At 39.8% G+C, this 20169-nt stretch overlaps 1 protein-coding gene across 6 annotated transcripts in view; it reads left to right on the top strand.

Moving 5' to 3' along the window:
* Positions 1–3934: 3934 nt before the first annotated feature.
* Positions 3935–20169, top strand: part of CCDC68 (coiled-coil domain containing 68) — a 60303-nt gene continuing 44068 nt past the window's right edge. Inside the window, exons 1-5 of one of the 6 annotated variants that reach the window (XM_059409705.1) lie at positions 3936–4101; positions 11022–11101; positions 14340–14432; positions 17073–17203; positions 18333–18419. In XM_059409705.1, coding sequence (XP_059265688.1) covers positions 17087–17203; positions 18333–18419 — 204 coding nt within the window. In that variant the 5' untranslated portion in view covers positions 3936–4101; positions 11022–11101; positions 14340–14432; positions 17073–17086. Of the gene's footprint in view, positions 4102–4564; positions 4661–7108; positions 7256–11021; positions 11128–14339; positions 14433–17072; positions 17204–18332; positions 18420–20169 lie in introns of those variants that run through there. The other 5 variants (XM_059409706.1, XM_059409708.1, XM_059409707.1 and 2 more) reach the window with 5 other exon arrangements.

The following is a 20169-nucleotide window of genomic DNA, read 5'->3' as shown; positions in this document are numbered from 1 at the left end:
GTAATATTTAATAACAAAATTCAACATTTGAGTCATAAAGTGATTTAGCAGCACAGCCGTGGCAAGCAGAGTAATGGCCCCTCCAAGAGGTCCAGGCCCTAATCTCTGGGACCTGTGCATATGTAATCTTCCAAGGCACAACACATTTTGCAGATGGGATTAAGATAAGAATCTTACAATGGAGGAGATTATCCAGGTGCATGCAGTGTAATCCCAAGAGTTTTTGCCAGTGAAACAGGAAGAGTCAAAGTCAGAGAGAGACTAAGTTGCTGGTTTTGAAGACAGAGAAAGGAGCCAAGAACCAAGAAATGCAGGCAGCCTCTAGAAAGGATGCAGAAGGCAAGAGAACAGATTCACAGCAACACAGCCTCCTGATGTAGTGATTTTATTTTTTTTTTTTAAGATTTTATTTATTTATTTGACAGACAGAGATCACAAGTAGACAGAGAGGCAGGCAGGGGGTGGGGGAAAGCAGGCTCCCTGCTGAGCAGAGAGCCCGATGCAGGACTCGATCCCAGGACCCTGAGACCATGACCTGAGCCGAAGGCAGAGGCTTTAACCCACTGAGCCACCCAGGCACCCCTGATGTATTGATTTTAGTTTAATGAGCACCATATCAGATTTCTAGCCCACAGAATTGTAGGATAATAAACGTGTGGGTTTTTTTTTTTAAAGCAACCAAGTTCACGGTCATTTGTTACCGCAGCCATGGAAAACTAAAACAATCTAACAAATGCAATATATGGAGCATTTTGAGGGAAGACCTAAGTGAGCTGCTCAGTGTCAGTGAGGGATCTCAAGGGACGGCTTCCCGGCACATACCAGGGAAAGGGAGCAGGAATTTCCAGGTGAAGAAGAGGGGGAAAGACATTCTCGTTTATGGGGGGGTGGGGGTGGGTGAGGGTGTGCTTGAGTGGGGAACTAAGGCAAAATGGAATATAAAGTGAGAAACAAGAGAGGGTGTGGAACAGTACAAGCCATTTCACCTGACTGGCAGACAATGTAGGGATTGGGCAAGAGAGGAAGCAGGGTGGGAGACTTCTCTGCTGGGGGCTGGGGGTGGGGTGGGAGGGAGGGTGGTTTAGGCTTTAAACCCAAGGTCATGAGGGGGTTTTAATGAATGGTAGTGGTGGTGGGGTGTGGATGTGGGGGATGTGGATGTGTGTATTGGGGGAGGGGGAAGAGCTGAAATGACATGGTAGGATTTGCATTTAAAAATACACATTACAAAAAATCCCATATTATATGCAATTTAACAAATAACCCCCAAACAGAAATAAAGAACAGTGATTTCAGATATGAGCCCCGGTCTGAATGCCACAAGGCAGAGGCTCTGAATGTGGGCACCTGATTTACGGTCGGATCCACTTTTAGCCAGGACAACAATCTATAGTGTGCTCTAAGGGGCAGACCGCACCTGCTACTTTGTTCCCTGGCCCGCCCCCCCCCAATCCTTCCTTTTTAGTGAACCCCGGACACAGGGTCAGAGTATTTATTCAGGGAGGGTGCTGAGGGGGCTTTAAGGTGCTCTAGTCCCTACAACCCAAGCCATTCCAAAAAATACATAATACTAAAATACCAATACTTTTTTTGAAATGTGGATAACCATAGGTAAAATGTGAAGAAAAGCGGCTTTAGAATATATGGTATTTAAAATGATTTATGTATTTTTCTGACATAAAAATAGCAATCAAATGCTACAGATATGAGAGAAATCCATAAATATTGATCTACCGTTCCTCTATTTTCATCCTCTGAGACATCCCCCTGGAGTTTTAAATTTAAGGATGGTTTATGGATTTTCCTAAGCAGCACTATGCAGGTTGTTTTTTATATTTCCGTATTCTCCCTAATTCTGAGTGGGTCCCTGCTCTCCCCCCCAGAAAGTTATTAAAATTATTGCGTTAAAGCAACCAAGTACTTTTGCAGGACTATGAAATACAGTCAGTACTTGATACTGACCAGAATGATCCGTTTCCATTAAAGTCCTCTCTCCCTCCAGGAAAGTGCACAGAAGTCTCACCTTCACCTCTGATCTTCTCAGTTTCTCTGGGATATGGTGGGACTTAAATACAAAATGGAAAATGTTTAGTTTTTCAAAACGGAAAAGCACTTAAGTATTACTACTTTTAGTAACTTTGTCAAAAATGTTTAAAGAGTAGAAAATCTCTTCACTCCGTGGTCCTGGATTACTCACTGGGCTATCCATCCTGTGTTTACCTGGCAAAACTGGGACTAATGGAGTAGGTTTCCCTCTCTGAGAAAGGTTAAGGCCAGAGAGAGAGGTGAGGGTCACCGAATGCAAGGCAGTATCCCAGATTCCAGCTCAGAAGGAGGAAATGTAGTGTTTAGGGGACCATGTTATGCTTATGCAAACACAAGCAATCGAAACCCACATAACAAAGGATTTCTTCAATGAATAACAAATAACAAAGCTGGATTTCTTCAATGTTTAATGTCATTATAAACACCCATGGCTAACTTTGGAACGTGATTTGTCTATAAATACACATATATCTATTAACAGACCCACAGGGATTAGTTAACCAAAATTTTTCTAAAGAAACATCAACTTTCACTTCTCCAGTTGGGTCCCAATCTACAAGCTCATCTGTTAAGAAAACACACGAAGAGACAAAATATTTCTTTGTTTCTTTCCTTTTTTTTTTTTTTTTTTTAAATGGGGCTGGAAACGCAGTAATCATAGGATTCCCAGGAAGATTCAGAACAGTCCTCAGATATTAGGGGGCTGGGGTTTCAGTTTTCTGTATCTGTTAAATGTGAGAAGGGTGGAGCCAATAATTAGTGAGGTTTTTATCCGCAGCCCCTATATGTTCATGAACTTTCAAAGGGACACAGGACCCAACCCGAAAGAGCTCCCAGGAGCTCTTTGTTCCCAGCTAGAACAATCTGAACAATATTATACATAACGTGGTATTGAATTATAGCTCAAAGTATAAAATGAATATATATGAATCCATGCTGATGTAATAAATAATCAAATAGATAAATCAATGGGAGAAGAGGAATAAATCCTCTTTACAGAAAAATTCCGATAATATATGCAGATACTCCCTCTCACACCCTGGTGGACTTTCATTCCACCCTCCCTTCTTGAGGTGAGTCGAACTTAGTGACTCCCATCCAAAGAAAAGAATATGGAAAAAAGAAAACCAGTAACTGTGCAGTGGAGAAAGCTGGCAGATAGTACTTTAACCAGGTGTTAAAGATTAATATCACCAGCAGTTAAGTCCTGTTGCTCTCATGGACCCTGATAGGATGCTGTGATGAGAAAGGCACTTTCCCATCATGGTCTTCCTCCACCAAACCCATAACCATAGTCTCGTCGTGAGGAAAGCAACAGACAAAACCAAAATGAGAGATAAAGAGATATCCACAAGATAGCTTAACAGAATTCTTTAAAACGATCAAGATTAAGAAACGATTAAGAAACTGTTACAGACCAGAAAAGAGTAAAGAGACATGGCAGTATGCAGCGTGGAACCCTGGATGGGATCCTGGTACACAAAGATATTTAGCTGAAAACTAGTGAAATCTGTAAAAGGTTGAATTTAGTTAATAGCAGGGGCCCAGTGTTAATTTCTTAATTTTGACACATGAACTATGCACACGTACACATGCACACGTACGGAGACGTGGGACGTGAATATTAAGGGGACGCTGGCTGAAGGGTTTAGGGAACTCTGTACTATCTCTGCAACTTTTCCTCAGACCTAAAATTACTCCAAAAGAAAAAGTTTTATTATAAACGACAAAGACAAATGTTCAGGAACTGAGGGCGCAAACAGAACCTTCTTCAAAATCAGCAACAGCTGCCACCGACGGGAGCGCAGCGTTCCGGACGGGGGTGGGGGCGCAGGGAGCGCACCCCGGGGTGCGTGGAGCAGGGCGTGTGCGTCCCCGCGGGAGCGCGGGCTCCTCCCCGGAGTCGTCCAGGCGCCGGACTCTGCCCCGGGCGCACCCTGGCGGGGCGGAGCCCAAGGTGACGGCGGCGGAGCCACCCACGCCCGACGGAGCCGAGCCGGGGCGGGAGGCGGGAGAGCGAGGCCGGGACCCCACCCTCGCTCAGCGCGCTCCAAGGTAGGCGAGCCCCGGCGACCCGCGGCGACCCGCGAGCTCAGCCCCCCGGGGGAGGGGGCGTCGGGGCCCTCGGAGCGGGTTCCCCCAGCGCGGCGCCCCGACGGCAGAAACAGGCTCTCGGTGGGGAGGGGATTCCTCCCTGGATTCCTTCTCCGCTCGGGGCGGGAAGTTTCCGATTCCCCGGGCGGGAAGTCTGAGCGCCTCTCGCTAGAGAAACAGTTGCCTTTCCCCGAGAAAGAACGACCTTCCTTTGGGCCGCTGCACATCTGGTTATTTATTTAGGGGACTGTTTTGCAGTCCCTTTGCCAGGGGTCCCCGAGAGTGAGAGGACCGGCCGACTTGATGTCACCTTGTGGCCGCTCTGACAGGTCCCTGGGCCCTCAATTCTTAAGACCCCAAATGAATGAATAAAGGTGGTTGTCTTCACCTTTCTTCCTTCCTTCCCTCCTGCTGGCGTCTGCAGCGGCAGGTGCATGTAGCGAAAGGAGAACAGCCCGCTGGCTGACAGTTTTCTACTGCCTTGGGATTTTAGAGCGGGAAGTTACAGAGCTCTTGGCAGGTGTGCAAAGAAGCTTTATTATCTTACTGAAGAATATAGTACAGGACAGTGCAAGGATAGTTGTTAGACTGAGTGAAGACGTGGCTGTAAATTTTTCACCTTTTTTCAAAGATGGTGTATATATATATATATGTAAAGTATATATATATATGTAAAGTATATAAAGATATATATATATGTAAAGTATATAAAGATATCGATGAATACATATTATATATGATATGTAATATATAAATGCACTGTGTATATAAAAAGATACAATATATAGATATACAAATATATTAAAATATTTTATTTAAATAAACATATAAAAATATATATAAGTATATATTATATATATAAAATAAGGATCAGAAGAAGCAATAAGCCCCAAACGTAACTGAGCTGGGTCTGTCTTCCATTATACTATAGTTGTTTTATTTTAGGAATCATAACTTTCTTCTTTTCTTGGTATATATAGACTAGATGAAATATCAAAGGGAGTTATTCTGCATTTGCAGTAAGGAAAAGATAATCTGCCCTTTTGATTTTACCTAATGATATTAAATATTCAGTTCTGCAGAAGTCTGGTTTTTCAGAAATATGATCTGAGCCAGAGTCTCAGGTACCCTGGTGGACACAGTTGGTGCTTTGTTTCCTGTTACTGACCTGTCCCTTTCCCCCCAGCACTGAGAGTTTTAGAGCAAAGGTCCCTGACACAGAGCAATTTGTGCCTAAGGCAGGGTATATACCCTAGGGGCTCCTCAGCTACTTACAGAAAGAATGAAAACAGCTTATACTTCCTGCAAATTTCCTAAGGTTCCAATCTTTGTGATTTGCTAAATAAATTCGGTAACTAAACAGGCACTAATGAAAAACACTTTTGAAATAAATACAGACACTATTTCTGTTTTATCATTCACCTATATGATTTCGTGAATTAAGAACAGGCATGTTATTTGCTCACTGACTGATTTACAATGCGCTGGACAGTGAGTGGGCTTAGGTGTCGCCCAAATTCTAGCTGAAGCTGAAAAATTAGGCGTATATTTATTCATTTGGGATCAAGATTGAAAAAGGAAAGAACTAAAAGTTATGAACAGAATCTAAAAGCCTTTCAAAGTCCTGATTTCAAATGTTTTGAACTGAGATATTTATATCAAAATTATAGGCCATTTATGAATAGAAAATAAATTCATAATGGCAAAGTGTTCCTATCAACTTAATAACATGTTTAGGTGAATTTGCATTTTACTAAGCGTGAAAACAGCCAGCTACATGGGTTTGGAAAGCAAATGCATGAGTGTGTGCACACTGAGTTTTAGAAAATATTTGGTGCCCACGCGGATTTGTGGACCCTATTCACACGCGTGCTGAGTACCTGTTGGTTAGGGCACTTTGTTCTGAGTTCAGACTGGGAGGGTGGGGTGATACAGCTTTGTGTAAATAAGTCACATTCCTGTCCTCCTGGAATTTGCACAATGCTGGACACCTCCAGGACACCTTCAGATCATAGATAAGAACCACATCAATAATCATCTATCAGTTTTGACAGTGATTGGAACTAGATTATCTTCAAATCACATACTCTCTTTCACCATTTTAAATAGTCAGCTCTAAAATTGTAAAGGAACTTACATATTATTCAGGTCTGTGTCTTTCTCTTTTGCTTGGATTGGGGAAGAATTTAGGAATCACGTGTTGCGGGTTAAATATCATGAGGAATGGAGATGTGAGGCCTAAATATCAATTTCATGCAAATTTAATAAAAACTAAATTGTAGTAGTGGGTGCCAATAATTTAGTATATAAATCAGTGAGTGAAAAACTTCAAATTGAGAAAATTCTACCCATCACATTCTTTTTCCCGTAAATTAGGAAAATATGACTACAATTTTATTTTACCGCAGAGAAAAAGATTTACTTTGTCCAAAGCATTCTTGCTTATTGTTCTTGTTGTTGCCATTGTTGCTGTTTTCAAAAACCAGCTTTTCTGGGGCACCTGGGTGGCTCAGTTGGTTTAGCGACTGGTTTCAGCCCAGGTCATGATCCCAGAGTCCTGGGATTGAGCTCCTCAATTCCCTGCTCAGTGGGAAGCCTTCTTGCTTCTCCCACTCCCACTCCCCTGTTCCCTCTCTCGTTGTGTTTCTCTCTTTCTGTCAAAGAATTAAAATCTTTGAAAAAAAAAAAAAAGCTTTTTTTTGGAGGTATAATTTACATACCACAAAATATATCCAAATGGACGATTCAATGATTTTTAGTAGGCTTCTGGAATTGAACAACCATCACCACAATTCAGTTTTAAAGCATTCTCAGCATCCCCAAAAGACCCCACTTTCCTATTTGTTACCCCTAGACAACCGCTAATCTACTTTCCTCTCTCTTTTTAGATTTGACTTTCTGGACATTGCACACAAGCGGGATCAGACAATAGATGGTCTTTTGCATCTGGCTCCCTTCGCCTAGCCTAGAACAATGGTTTTGAGTTCATTCAGGGTGTAGCATGCATGGATCAGTAGCTGGCTCCTGTTTTTGCTAACTACTATGCATTCCATTCTATGGCTGGTCCACATTTTGTTCACCAGCTGGTGGATATTTCTGCATTTACATTTAAGTGGTAAGACAGATACTTTGGTCCGGCTTCCATGGTAGCATAATTCAAAAGTAATTGATAGGAGCCAACCTCTTATTTATATTTGTGAAAACTGTATTCCCGATATGGATTACTGCTATTTTCCATGATCTTTCTGTGATACTCCCACGAACATAGTAAATAGTTAACCCTGTGCAAGTAGCAAAAATCATCAATCATTTGGGATTCTAGGTTGGACTTTGAAGATGTTTCGCTCTTGACATTCTTGTTTGCAAAAGAGAATTCGTATCTCCTTTGGTATATTTTCTTCACAAATAATGCGTTTAGAGTGGGTGAATTTTGATGATTGTTTGACCTAACAGTGAGGATTGAAGTACTCTCAAAAATCTGAGTGCTTCCTAATAACATATTTAAGTGGCACACTTAACGTAAAGCGTGAGGCATGTATAGCCCTAAGCCTTAAAAAGTTGAAGGGAGTGCATGTGAATTTATGTGCTTTTAATTTTATTAGTCTATAATTTCTACGACTGCTTTAAAAAACGAAACAGATACAACTGTTTATTTACAAAATCAGGCACTAGATTGAGTTCTTAGATGAGTGAAAATCTGAAACAGAAAAAAAAATGCCACTTCGTTTTTCTCTAGGACCTTTTTAAGGAGCTAGAGCAAAATTGTAAATTACTCTGGGTTCCTATTAAGTGGTGGTGTTTTTCTGTGTTTCGGCCAGAGAATAAACCAAATTGGAACTTTCTAACATTGCAAGAACATTGACCTTTGAACTCCTTAGGAATCAGGAACCTTGAGCAACAGTTCCGTTAGAGTTGTTCCCTTGCTGTTCACCCGGCTTTGTGCCAACTACGACAGTAAATGCATTCTTAGGAGTTTACGCTTGGCAACTTATGCTTAAAGATCCTCTTAGAAGGATTTCTCTGGTTGAGTAGAAACCCTTCGAGAAAAAGTTGGCAAATTCCGTGAAACTAAAGAGAAGACAATATGTCTCTTCACGCCTGCAAGTTACTGCTAGAAATTACACTTTCCTGCTGGGGAAAAAAAGAGCATTAATATAACTTGAAGGTCTGTTTTATTGACAACTTAGAATGCAAAGGATTTTATTTTTAAAATTCTAAAATTTGAAAACAAGATAGTCTAGATTAAATAGTGTAGTTTTCCAAAGCTGAATGTGCTCTTTTGGAACTCAGTTTTTTTCTGCTTGAAATATCAGAACAACTTGCTGAAATCCTGGGTGGGAACATTGTGCTTTTGATGGTCTGTGATTGGATGAATTAATCAGTCTCTATGGCTAATGTCTTTTTTTTTTTTTTTTTAACCTGGTTAGGATTTAAAAATCTCTAGAACAGGTACATTTTCCTAGACTTCCACGGACTGTCATTTCAGATGTCTCTTAAGAGTCATATACCATTGACAGGAATCTGTCTCCATCATTCCCACTTTTATATGCTCTGAAGTTGGCGGGGACACATGGCCCCCGTGTTGTGTCTGTTCATAGGAGAAAGGCTGGATCAGCATTGAGGTGTGAGAGTCTTAGAATTATTTTGATGAGCTCACTCCTTCATCACTCGACCACATGATCTGTCATGAGGAGCTCGGTTTTACCCAGAGCCAGAAGCCGTGCTCACCCTGGTATCTTTCTGTGAGCTCCCAGATCTCACATCTTGGGAGGACGCTGCCCTGTGGGTCCGCATCAGTATGACATCTTCCTGTCTGCTGGACAGGAAGGCGGCCATCCTGGACAGACTTTGGAGTCACTGACCCAGTTGTCTCCCTGCACATGGGCTGCGGTGAAGAGTGGAAACATGTTATGCATCTAGAAAACAGGAAGAGGATGTGTAGATGACATGAGGAGCTCTAGGTTCATGAATTCAACGTAAATCTCATCATAGCAAATATTATTTACTTCCTGTATACTTCTATAGATTTCCTCCTACTTTTCCATGTTAGTCAATAATAAGTGTAGTGAACTTTCTTAAGATGTTGAAGATTTCCCTGGGCCTCCTCTGTCACCCTATTGAATGTCAGGCTCCACTGGCTCTTCTGGCGGGCAACAATGGTTCTGCTTTACATTTTAACATTCCTCATTCCATCACTGTTTTGTTCTGGTTTGGTTTTATTTTTTTGCCATTTACATTGTTTGGGGTCAACACTTTGAATAGGGAAACAAATCCAGCTAATTGTGGCTTCCAGTTAGTTGTGATAAAATCAGTGAAGGTCCTTCGCTTTTGAAATCTCATTGGTACTTTGCTTTCTCTAGGCTGCTGTTGCATGATTATTATTTTTAAAATAAAAGTACAGAAGTTCACCTTTTTTTAGCACAGAGTTCTGTGAGTTTTGACAAATGGTTACAGTCAAGAAACCGCCATCACCATCAAGATGTAGAACAGTAATGGGACACCTGGGTGGCTGAGTCAGTTAAGTGTCTGCCTTTGGCTTGGGTCATGATCTCATGGTCTTGATCTTGGGATTCTGGGATTGAACCCCATGTCAGGCTCCCGGCTCAGTGGGGAGTCTTCTTCTCCCTCTCACTCTGCCCCCACCCTTACCCTTCCATAGATTCACTCTCTCTCTTTCTCAAATAAGTAAATAAAATCTTTTTAAAAAGTTATAGAACAATTATGTTATATTATCCCCCCCCCCCCCAAGAAAAATTCCCCTGTGTTCCCTTGGTAGTCAGTCCCTTCCCCACTTCCAGTCCCTAGGTAGCCACTGATCTGTTTTCTGTGCCCATAATTTCAAATTTTCTAGATCTCATACAAATGGAACGATGGTACGTAGCCTCCGGGATTTGACTCTTTTTGGTCAGGAAAATGCTCGGCTTCAGTACTTTATTCCTCTTACTGATGAGTAGGATTGGTCCATAGAGGAATATTTGGGCTCGGGCCCAAGAAAGTAGGCTTAGAAATCCACTCAGAATGCAGCAGAAGGCATGGTGGTAACCTGGAAAGAGCCAGTAGACTCGGGCTTGAGATCCACGACCATCATTAACCAGTATTTAGCTTCATCTTGTATAGCCTCATTTCCTCATCTGTCAAGTGGAAATAATAACGCCGACTTCTCAGGGTGTATGTGAGGATTATTAAAAGTAGCTAAGCTTAGCATGCATGCAGTAGGCACTCAGCAGACTCTGGTACCTTCTCTCGAGTCTTCCCCCAAATGGGAATGGATTCATGTGATTTGTTCCTTTTTGCAATTTAGTTGCTATACTGGGCACTGGGTGAAATCTTCAGCTGTTTTGAAAATTTCAAATTATGCCAGTGAACAATGAAGATAGATTATGTCACGACAAAGACACCTCGATCTAAGGTCAGCCTATCTGGATTCAGGTGGAGAGGTCAACTGATGACCTTGAAAAACTTGTATCACTATTCTGTGACTTGGTTGCATTATCCCTACATACATGGATGGGTTTAGATATAGCTATAGATATATAGATAATAGGTATAGTGGTACAGAGTGTAATGGTAATTTTGACAATATATAGTAAACGATTTTTCGGTAAATGGTCCAGTATTTGTCAATCCCATTGATTTGTATGTTGTGTGTGTGCCAGTATTTCAGTTCTTTTTTCAAAATGGAATAACTTTTATTTCCTACCTAAGAGCTTTCTATAACATTGGCTATGTTGTAAATATCTGTTTGTATATAAATGAGTATCACAAATGAATAAAATTAATGCTACTTAAAAAAATCTTAATTACTACTTGAAAACATTGTCATATTACTGGAGCTAAGAGTTCATGAGCATGTCTTCTGATACAGTGTGTGTTGTTTTCAGGTAAAATGCACAGTCACCTGAGATTTAGCTGGCTGACACTGGATGTCACCATTGTGCTGTAGAATGTCGTTGCAGAACAGGTGTGCTATTTAATATTCAAGACACGGTCAGTCACTTCAAGGGTTGGAGATCTGTTAATGTTCTTTCCCTCATATAACCTAATTACCCTGGCTCACTTTTCTTGCAACTTACTTTTTTAGCTTCTGATATCTAAGCTCTCTAGAAGAGTGACCAAGAATAGATGATAAAATGATATTCAGTATTTTTGGCTCAGAACTCAGAAACTGTGCTAACACCAGTCAGGGCTCTTGGTTGCAAACCAGTCAGTTAAGTTCATGGTGAGTGCTGTGATATGTTAATAAAAAATTAAAAATTAAAAAAGAAAGAAAAGAAAATACCTTTGTTAGAAGCTCTAGAATATAAACCATACCCGTATTCATTTCCTAGGATGGCTGTAACAAGGTACCACAGGCTAAGTGACTTATACGTAGTAATTGGTTTCTTCCAGTTCTGGAGACCAGAAATCTAAGATCAAGGTGTGGGCAGGGTTGGGCTTTTCTGAAGCTGTAAGGAAGGGTCTGTTCCATGCTTTTCCTCCAATTTCTTTGATTTGCTTGCCATTTGGGATGTTCCTAGGCAGGCAGAATCATCACTTTGATCTCTACCTTCAACTTTACATGGCATTCTTCTGTGTGCATTTGTGTCCAAATATTTATAAAACACCAGTCATGTTGGATTAGGGGACCCACCCCCTCTTGGGGGAGGGGGTGTTTAGAACTTCAGCTTATGAATGGAGAGGGACCAAAATTCAACCCCGTAACAGTGCCTCCTATGTGTTTATTGTATAACGAATAAGCCATTCTTACGTCATTAAACAGAGGAGTACATTATCCTTGGCGCCCAAAGACGTGTTGGTTTATTGCTCAGATTACAAATATTGTGTATAAATTGCTTTGTAAATCGGAAGCTATTCATTAGATGTTAGAATAATCAGTTGGGGATGTGGATGAATTATTGATGTGTTACTGGGAAAGATTTGTTAGTCTTAAAATTCCAGAAGCAGATTTTCCTTTATAAGCTAACTCTGTCTGCAGACTGTTTAAAATATTACCTAGTTCTTCTCTACTATTCAGACGGCTTACCAGCAATAATGGTGGATAATGGATTCATATTTTATTTACATATTAGGCAAACAGATACACATCACTTATTATTTGCTGTGCTCTGTCTTAGGTTCTGGGAAAATGTTAACTCACAAGCAACCCTATGTTGTTTGTTATTTCTATCATTATTAATCATTAATATTATCTGATTAATTAATCCCTTATCAGTTAAATTAACTGATAAGGGATCTGAGGCACAGAGAGCTTAAGAAACTTGCCCGTGGTCACACAGCTCCCGAGTGGCAGAGTCGGGCCATGAAACAAGGCAGTCTGGCTCCAAACCTTCTCATCCGTAGAATGTTCTTTATTCACAGAGAGTCTCATGGAGAAATTCAGTGTGTGAGAGAACAAAGCAGAACTGCTTTGGTTCAAGTTGAGATGGCCAAGCCCAGTCTGCTTCGCACCGCCCCTTCCCTCTGGGAGCCCTGTTTGCAAAGCCCTGATCCAGGAAATAACACCTCTTGGCATGATGCCACTTATAAGCTGTCTTCAATCCACTCTAGCATAAAACAAATACAATTCTTTTCTCACTTTAATTAACTGATTGTGTTTTATTTTGAAAATTTTATCCGCCTAATCTGCTTCTGGCAGAAATGAAATGCTAAGTTGGATTTTTCCCAGGATGGTAAAGCCATATGGCAGTTTGGACTTTGCTGGCTTAAGTTCCCCTTGGGTTTCTTTATACAAATCAAGGACTGTGATCACAAAAATTTCCTGAATCAGAGAGAGAAATGGAATTCGATGTCGTTTGAATACAGTTGGGTATAAACTTTGCAATCAGATCGGCATAAACTGTCCCCGCTATTATGGGCTGTGTGTCTTCTGTGGTTATTAATAATACAAAATAATAGAGTGACAATATTAACCATTACCGTCTATTGAGTGCCTGCTGCAACCAACGATCTAAAACAAAAACAAAAACCGTTTTATCCCTATTTTACAGATATGGGTAAGTTGAGGCTAAAATCTTATGTTAACTTGTTTAAGATTGCCAAACCAGTGAGTAGAAGAGATACGATGTTTTGAGAAATACAGGTGATTAAGGAGCAGGTTTTCTTGTTTTTAGCATAAAAGGCACAGATGAGAAAATGTTTAGGAAATATAACATGGGTCCCGAGGTGATTTTCAAATTATGAAAGACTGTGAGAATGCATTCTGAAGAGTGATTTATTCCTGTGCCGAAGTGTCTCTTACCGTTTGTTAATGTATACGGTGTGTAACATACTAAAAAGAAAAACAAGCAAGCAAATCAATCAAATGGATCCATGGATGGGGTGGAGGGGGGGATGGAACTGGAGGACCAAACAGAATTCAGACCGAATTGATTGTTTTCCTCGCCTCTTTTTAACCCCCAGATTTTGCTCCCACTCTCTGCCATCCCCAGTGCAGCAAGCTATGTCTCAAATTACTATCTAGCCCTTTACAGAAAAAGTTTGCAAACTTCTCTGCCGCAACCTCTCAACTCTGCTGTTCCAAAGCAAAAGCGGCATAAACGGACGTAAATGAATGGCTGTGGTTATTGTAGAGCAAACCTTCATGTAGGAGCATGGAATGTGAACCTCATATAATTTTCATGCAGTGTGTGTTTTGATTTTTGTTTTGTGGATGCGAGTACACGTTCATGCTGGACCATTAAAAATCGTCAGAACCATTGTTAGTTCGTAGGCTGTGCACATAGGTGGGAAGCCAGATGGGGCTCCTGTGGTTTGCTGACCACCACTCAAGCTTGACCGTCCCCCTCTGGTTTTCAGGCACATAGCTTCTTGTCTCTTTGGGTGTTTCTTTTATTCTGGATTACATTTAAACGCTGTTTGGGACCAAGGACTTCATCCCGGAAGAGACTTCCTAGGACCAAGTAGCAGAGACACATGCAGGCACATTTTATAAAAGCAGACTTGCTGAAGTGCAGCTGCCAAGTTGACTGCAAGCAACACAAAGAGAAGCCATTGTGCCTGTCTAAAGGATTTATAATAAAATGGAAAATTCTTGGCGTCCTCTGTCAATTAAATTGAAGATTAAAAGATAAATGCAGGACTTAGAGTTATCCCAGTAGCTATCTAGTTTTAAAGTGATGTTAGCAAATATGAAAATTCCTTGCATGTTTTACCAGTCTAGGTCATTGCTAAATTTTAATTTTTTTTTTTTTTCTCACTAGGGAAGCCAGCTTTAATGTGATGCAAACACCCTTGAACTTGTCCTAAAGACAAAGGCTTCAGTTTCAGCTCTGTTAGTTTTGCGGTGACATTGGGTAAGTTACCACCTACGGGAATCCTGGTTGGCTTCCTTATCAGTAAGATGAGACGGATAACCCTACTTCACAGAGCTTTTCGTTTTATTTATTTTATCTTTTCAGTTCTTTACTATTTGTTACGGAAATTTCGAACAGAACCAGAATAGACAGAGGAGTCTTGTGAACCCTGCGTGCCCTTGATCCGCTTCAGTGATTCCCTGCATTTCACTAAAGTTCTTTCATCTTTATCCCACCGCATTTTTTCTCTCTGCTAGAACATTCTATAGTAATTCCAAATGTAATGTTTCACTGTGCATGACTAAGGGAAAAGCTGTTTCTAAAGAATATCATAATTCTAATATCATACCTAGTGAAATTCCAAGAATTCTTTACCATCATTTGTTCCCCAGTCAGATTTAAAGTTTCCCCAGCTGTCTCAACAATGTCTTTATATAACTGGCTTATTTGAATCAAGAGCCAAAGAAGGTCCCTGTCTTCCATCTGGTCATGTTTCTTAAGACCCTTCCTTTGTGGCAATTTTCCTTCTCTTCTTCCTATCTTTCTTTATGTCATTTGTGGAAGGAACTAGCTATTTGTCCAATAGATGTCACCTAATTTGGAAGTGGCTAATTGCAACCTTCACCCTTATAGAGTCCTTGAACATTTTCCTCTTGTTCAGATACTTATCGTCCTTGGGTACAGAGGCTTGATGAGGTTCAAGTTCACTTCTTCTTCTTCTTTTTTTTTTTTAATGCAAACTTTGTAGGTGATGCTTTCTACTTGCAGTTGTACCATACCTAGAGGACAAAATGTCTGGGCGTCTCTTTCTACTTGTGTCAACATTGATTAGTGAGGTTCCCCAGGTTAGTGCCTTCTGTATCAACCTCTCACCGAGTGATTTTAGCCCTGGTTGACGACTGTTGTTCCGATCCATTAGCTCATAAGGGGTTGCAAAATGTAGGTCTTCCATCAATCCACTTGGATTTATTAGCAAGAATTCTTTAGAAAGAAGAATCAACTGTCTGGTCACCATGAAATATAACACACACAAGAAAGGCAAGATAAATGCTTGTTGGTGACCTCTCACTCCCTTTTTTGAGCTCATGTTCATATCATGGTGGCCTCTTTCCATTGAGTTGGATGATGATGGCTGCTGGTGGTGGTGGTTTTTCTCCTTTACTGTGACATCAGCAATATCAAAAGCCTTTATATTTTTCAATCCTTCTCAGCCATTTCTCTGTCAGGTTGGTTTTTGTGTCTTATCTTAGTAGTACTTGATCACTTTTTGCCTTCTGGCAGAACAAGATATCTCAAGGTTACCTTGTACATTTCTTGTCCTGGACCTAAATCACTCAAGAAGCCATGGTTTCTTTTTAGTAGAAAATGGTATACTGCGACCACAGTCTGGACACTGAGGGCATGACTTGCTAATATTTCTAAATTTTTGAGTGGCTGGACCTAGAATATACATTTTTAAGGAAAGATGAATCATTATTTTCTACTCGTCATTTCAGTTTGAATTATAAGGTTTTTACAGAATATTTTTGTTCTAACTGTAAGGACTTTTACTTTATGCTCAGAATCTTGGTTCTTAATGATGTTAAGACAGTGACTTTGTGGCTTTATTCTACATCGTGCGCATCTGTGGGTGCATGCATGTGCGTGCCCGTGCACATACACTAGTTTCAAAGTAGAAACATCACTATTTCCACTAACAATATTATTAGTGAGTATAGTTTATGGTTGTTTTGCAATTCTTTTTGTTCCTAGGGCAGAGCACACCTGGGATAAGTAGTCTCTGGCATGTGCTTTAAAGTCACGTCAAATAATTCATGTGGATGTGTCACCAACTTGGTGTACAGATAGTCATTTGTTTTATTTCTTATCTTGAAGAATTCCATTTTTTCTTTTTAATTTAATTTTATAATGAGGTCAAATAATTACATTGTTCAGTGTCAAAACTTAGATCACAGATTTTCCCCTTCTATCCACATCTCCCTTCTTTTAGAAATTACGATGCTATCTATCCTTTATATATCCTTTTCTGTACCATGTTGTTTTTTTTATTAATTGAATAATGCATCCTAGAGAAGATATTTAACTAGTCATCTTTTTGTGGGTATTTTGTCTTTTCCCAACATTTTTCTATTACAAATATTTCTCCAGTAGGTGGTCTTTATAGGATATTGAGAGTTAGATATGCGATATATATATATATTTGTTTATATATGTATATATGTGATATGTACATATGATTTTGTTATATTATGTTGTTTTCATTCCACAATCATTTATTAAGCACTTATGATGTGCTAGAATACAAAGATGAATAAAATGTGGTCCCTGGCCTTGAGGTTTTATAGTCCAATATGATGTAGAATAAAAAGAAATATTTATTGTGTTTCCTTCTCAGATAATTTGATTTTTATGCTTCTAATCAATGAATCCTTCAGCTGGTACTGTTTTTATATTAAATTAATTCCTTTATTTATGAATCTATACAGCTATCAATAATTTACAATATTTCTGCTATTTTAATTACAGTGCTAATACAGACTTCTTTTAGTTTATATACTTCTTTTAGTTTATTTTAGTTTTTTTGGTTATCGTATCATCAAAAAGAAGTTAGTTTTGTCTAACCTATTTATGTTTCTCCAGAGCCAGAATTCACAATGACAACGGTAACAAGGACCACAGAAGTCCCCCCAAGGGGTAAAAGAGAAGATAATTCTGCCTTGTATGAGTCCACATCAGCTCATGTTATTGAAGAAACTGAATATGTGAAAAAGGTATGCAGGTGCATGGGATCATATTAGTGTGATATGATTTTTTGAAGTGCAATCTAATATGGATCCGTGGGCTTTGTTTCTCCCTCCATAGAACCTATGAGGTACATTTGGCAAAGGACAATCCCAATAGCTGAAATTTCAACACGTGTTTAGTAACTTCTCTTGAGGACATGAACCTTTGTTCCCCCACATGGAGTAAACTTGAATAATGGGCGAGAAGGGTTCAGAACACCTGTCAGCACTTAATTTTCCCTACAACATTCACCACTGCACTTCCTACCATTGTATATCATTTCTCAGTTGTTTCATGAGTGTTGATACTGTGTTCCCAAATAGATGTTTACGAGTCTCGCTGAGTTTCTGTCTCTCCTTGGCCACTTCCTTTTCACAGTTCTGGGTTGCTCCCCTCAGTGACCCATGGTGGCATAATACTTCATTAAAAAATGTGAAATCTTATGAGATTCCAGGGATAATGGCTGACAAAAGTATATATTCTTAGGAACTGTTTCTTAGAACAGAGGGAAGCATTTGGACAGAGATTGTTGGTAACTTATTCAGATCGATTAATTCATCTTTGAGTATTTTGCAGTTCGAGAGGTCAGTAAGACATGGGGTTTATATCTCCTGCATACATTTGTATCATCTCCTCTTAGCAATTATTCTGTAGTAATTACTAAATAGTAATTATTCTCTAGTAATTACTAGCTAGTAATTATTCTCTAGTAATTACTAGCTAGTAATTATTTTGTAGTGATTACTAAATAGTAATTGTTTTATAGTAATTACTAAATAGTAAATTAGTACTAAATTACTACATAGGAAAAATAGAATTGAATAGTATTAAATACTAATTACTAAGTGGTAATTATTTTCTAGTATAATATTCACTTAGGTTATATTTTGGGTTTGACTGAGAAAGAATTATAAAGGCCAAATGTTCATTTTCTGCAATCTAAACAATATTAGCCCAAATCCAACTCAGGTTCATGGCAGTTATTTAAATCTGAGATCAGTATTTATGTATTACTTTCCAGATAAATCAGGTATACTATAGCTTGTATAAAGAAAAGAAGTATTTGCCATTAAATGCCTTTGAAAAAAAAAATAAAATATTTTTTTTTTCTTCTAGATCCGAGCTACTCTGGAAAAGATCCGAAACCAAGTTTTTAAAGATGAAGTAGGGCATAAGTGTACAAATGACAAACTAGAAACAAAGGTAATAAATTGATCAAAATGTACCACTTTCTTCCTTTATTAAATAAACATAAAACAGTATAAACCTTATTTTTAATAACTTTTTAAAGATACAATTATTAAATTATCCTTTGAAGCTTTGAATGATGAATGTTAAATATTTTGTCAGTATCTAAAGATGCTAATGGGCATATGTATGAAATATTTAACCACAGATGTTATTAGTAGGCTCAGATTGGAATGACTAGACTCTACTTGAATATTTTATTTTAATTTTTTTTTAAGATTTTATTTACTTATTTGAGAGAGAGATCACAGGTAGACAGAGAGGCAGGCAGAGAGAGAGGGGGAAGCAGACTCCCTCCTGAGCAGAGAGCCCAACACAGGTCTCAATCCCAGGACCCTGAGATCATGACCTGAGCCGAAGGCAGAGGCTTAACCCACTGAGCAACCCAGGCAACTCAAGACCCTACTTGAATATTTTCAATGGAGCTTACTTATCTAAAGTATATGGGAAGTGTCATCCTAGCCAGGATATATGGCAGTGATATTTTCTAAAGACGGATGGAGGTACAACCTTTTAGACTCGTCTGGGTCACACCAGTGGACACAGAGTTGAAGCTTTTAGGATTTGGGGCCAATTGATCAGATTATTGATAAACTTAAATTTCTCTCTCCTCTTCAACTGGCCTTCTATTCTTTACATGAAGCAATCTACACGTAGCCTTGTCTGGTTTATGCAGATTAGAACTCATCTCAGCTAAGTGCACCTCATCAATGTCAATGTTGTCCTCTAGATAGTATGGCTACCGAGAATGCAGCACATAGGATATGAGGCATAAACATTATTCCCTTTATCATCCGCAGCCTCCCAAACTGACACAACTAGCTCCAAATATTTTCTTATATTAAGTGCTCAGAAACTAGGGGGAAAAAGGTTAATGTTTGTGAATGGTAAGAAAGATACAAAATTCCATTTTGTTTCTATTGAGTTGTTTATTAGACCTCTAAGTGGAGGTTTCTAGTGAGTCCTGCATGTCTGATTCTGGGGTTGAAGGGTCTGGGCTGGACGGTTCAGGCTACACGGCAGAGATTTGGGGAATAAGGATAACGTTTAAAGTTCCAAAATTGGAGGAGATCACCAAACAAACGAGTGTGGGTAGAAATGACCGGGGGACCCGGGTGGCTCAGTCACCTGAGCATCTGTGACTCTTGGTTTTGGCTCAGGTCATCATCTTCTGGGTCCTAAGATTGAGACCCATCTCCGCTCTGTGCTCAGTGGGGAGTCTGCTTGAGGATTCTCTCCCTCTGCCCCCCACCCCATGTGCACAAGGAGCTCTCTCTCTCTCTCTCTTTCAAGAATAAATAAGTAAATCTTAAAAACCAAAAGAAAGGACAGAGTATTTGAGCACGGAGTTCTGAGATACCCAACACTCAGGAGAAAGAAGAATCACCATGCCAGGCTGCGGAAAGAAGCTGGTGAATTAGAAGGAAAACCAGGAGAGACTGGAGTCACTGAAGACGAGTGAAAAAGGGTTTCAGAAATGGGGGGAGGAGCGACTGTGTGAAATGGTGCCTATGGGCCAAATAAGTTGAGGGGTGAACCTTGACCACTGCATAAAACAATGGGGAGGTCCTTGATAGGAGGAGCTTCTTGGGAATAGAGATGAATTGTGCAGCTAGTGGGTCTGCCTTGGTCATCTCAAACCTCAGATGATTGGCAGACAAGTAACAGCCTCCAGGTACTACCCGCCCCTTCCCCCGCAATATCT

Source organism: Mustela nigripes, chromosome 8, assembly GCF_022355385.1.
Source record: "Mustela nigripes isolate SB6536 chromosome 8, MUSNIG.SB6536, whole genome shotgun sequence".
NCBI classification, from domain to species: Eukaryota; Metazoa; Chordata; class Mammalia; order Carnivora; family Mustelidae; genus Mustela; species Mustela nigripes.
This window is presented reverse-complemented; position numbering and strand designations above follow the sequence as displayed.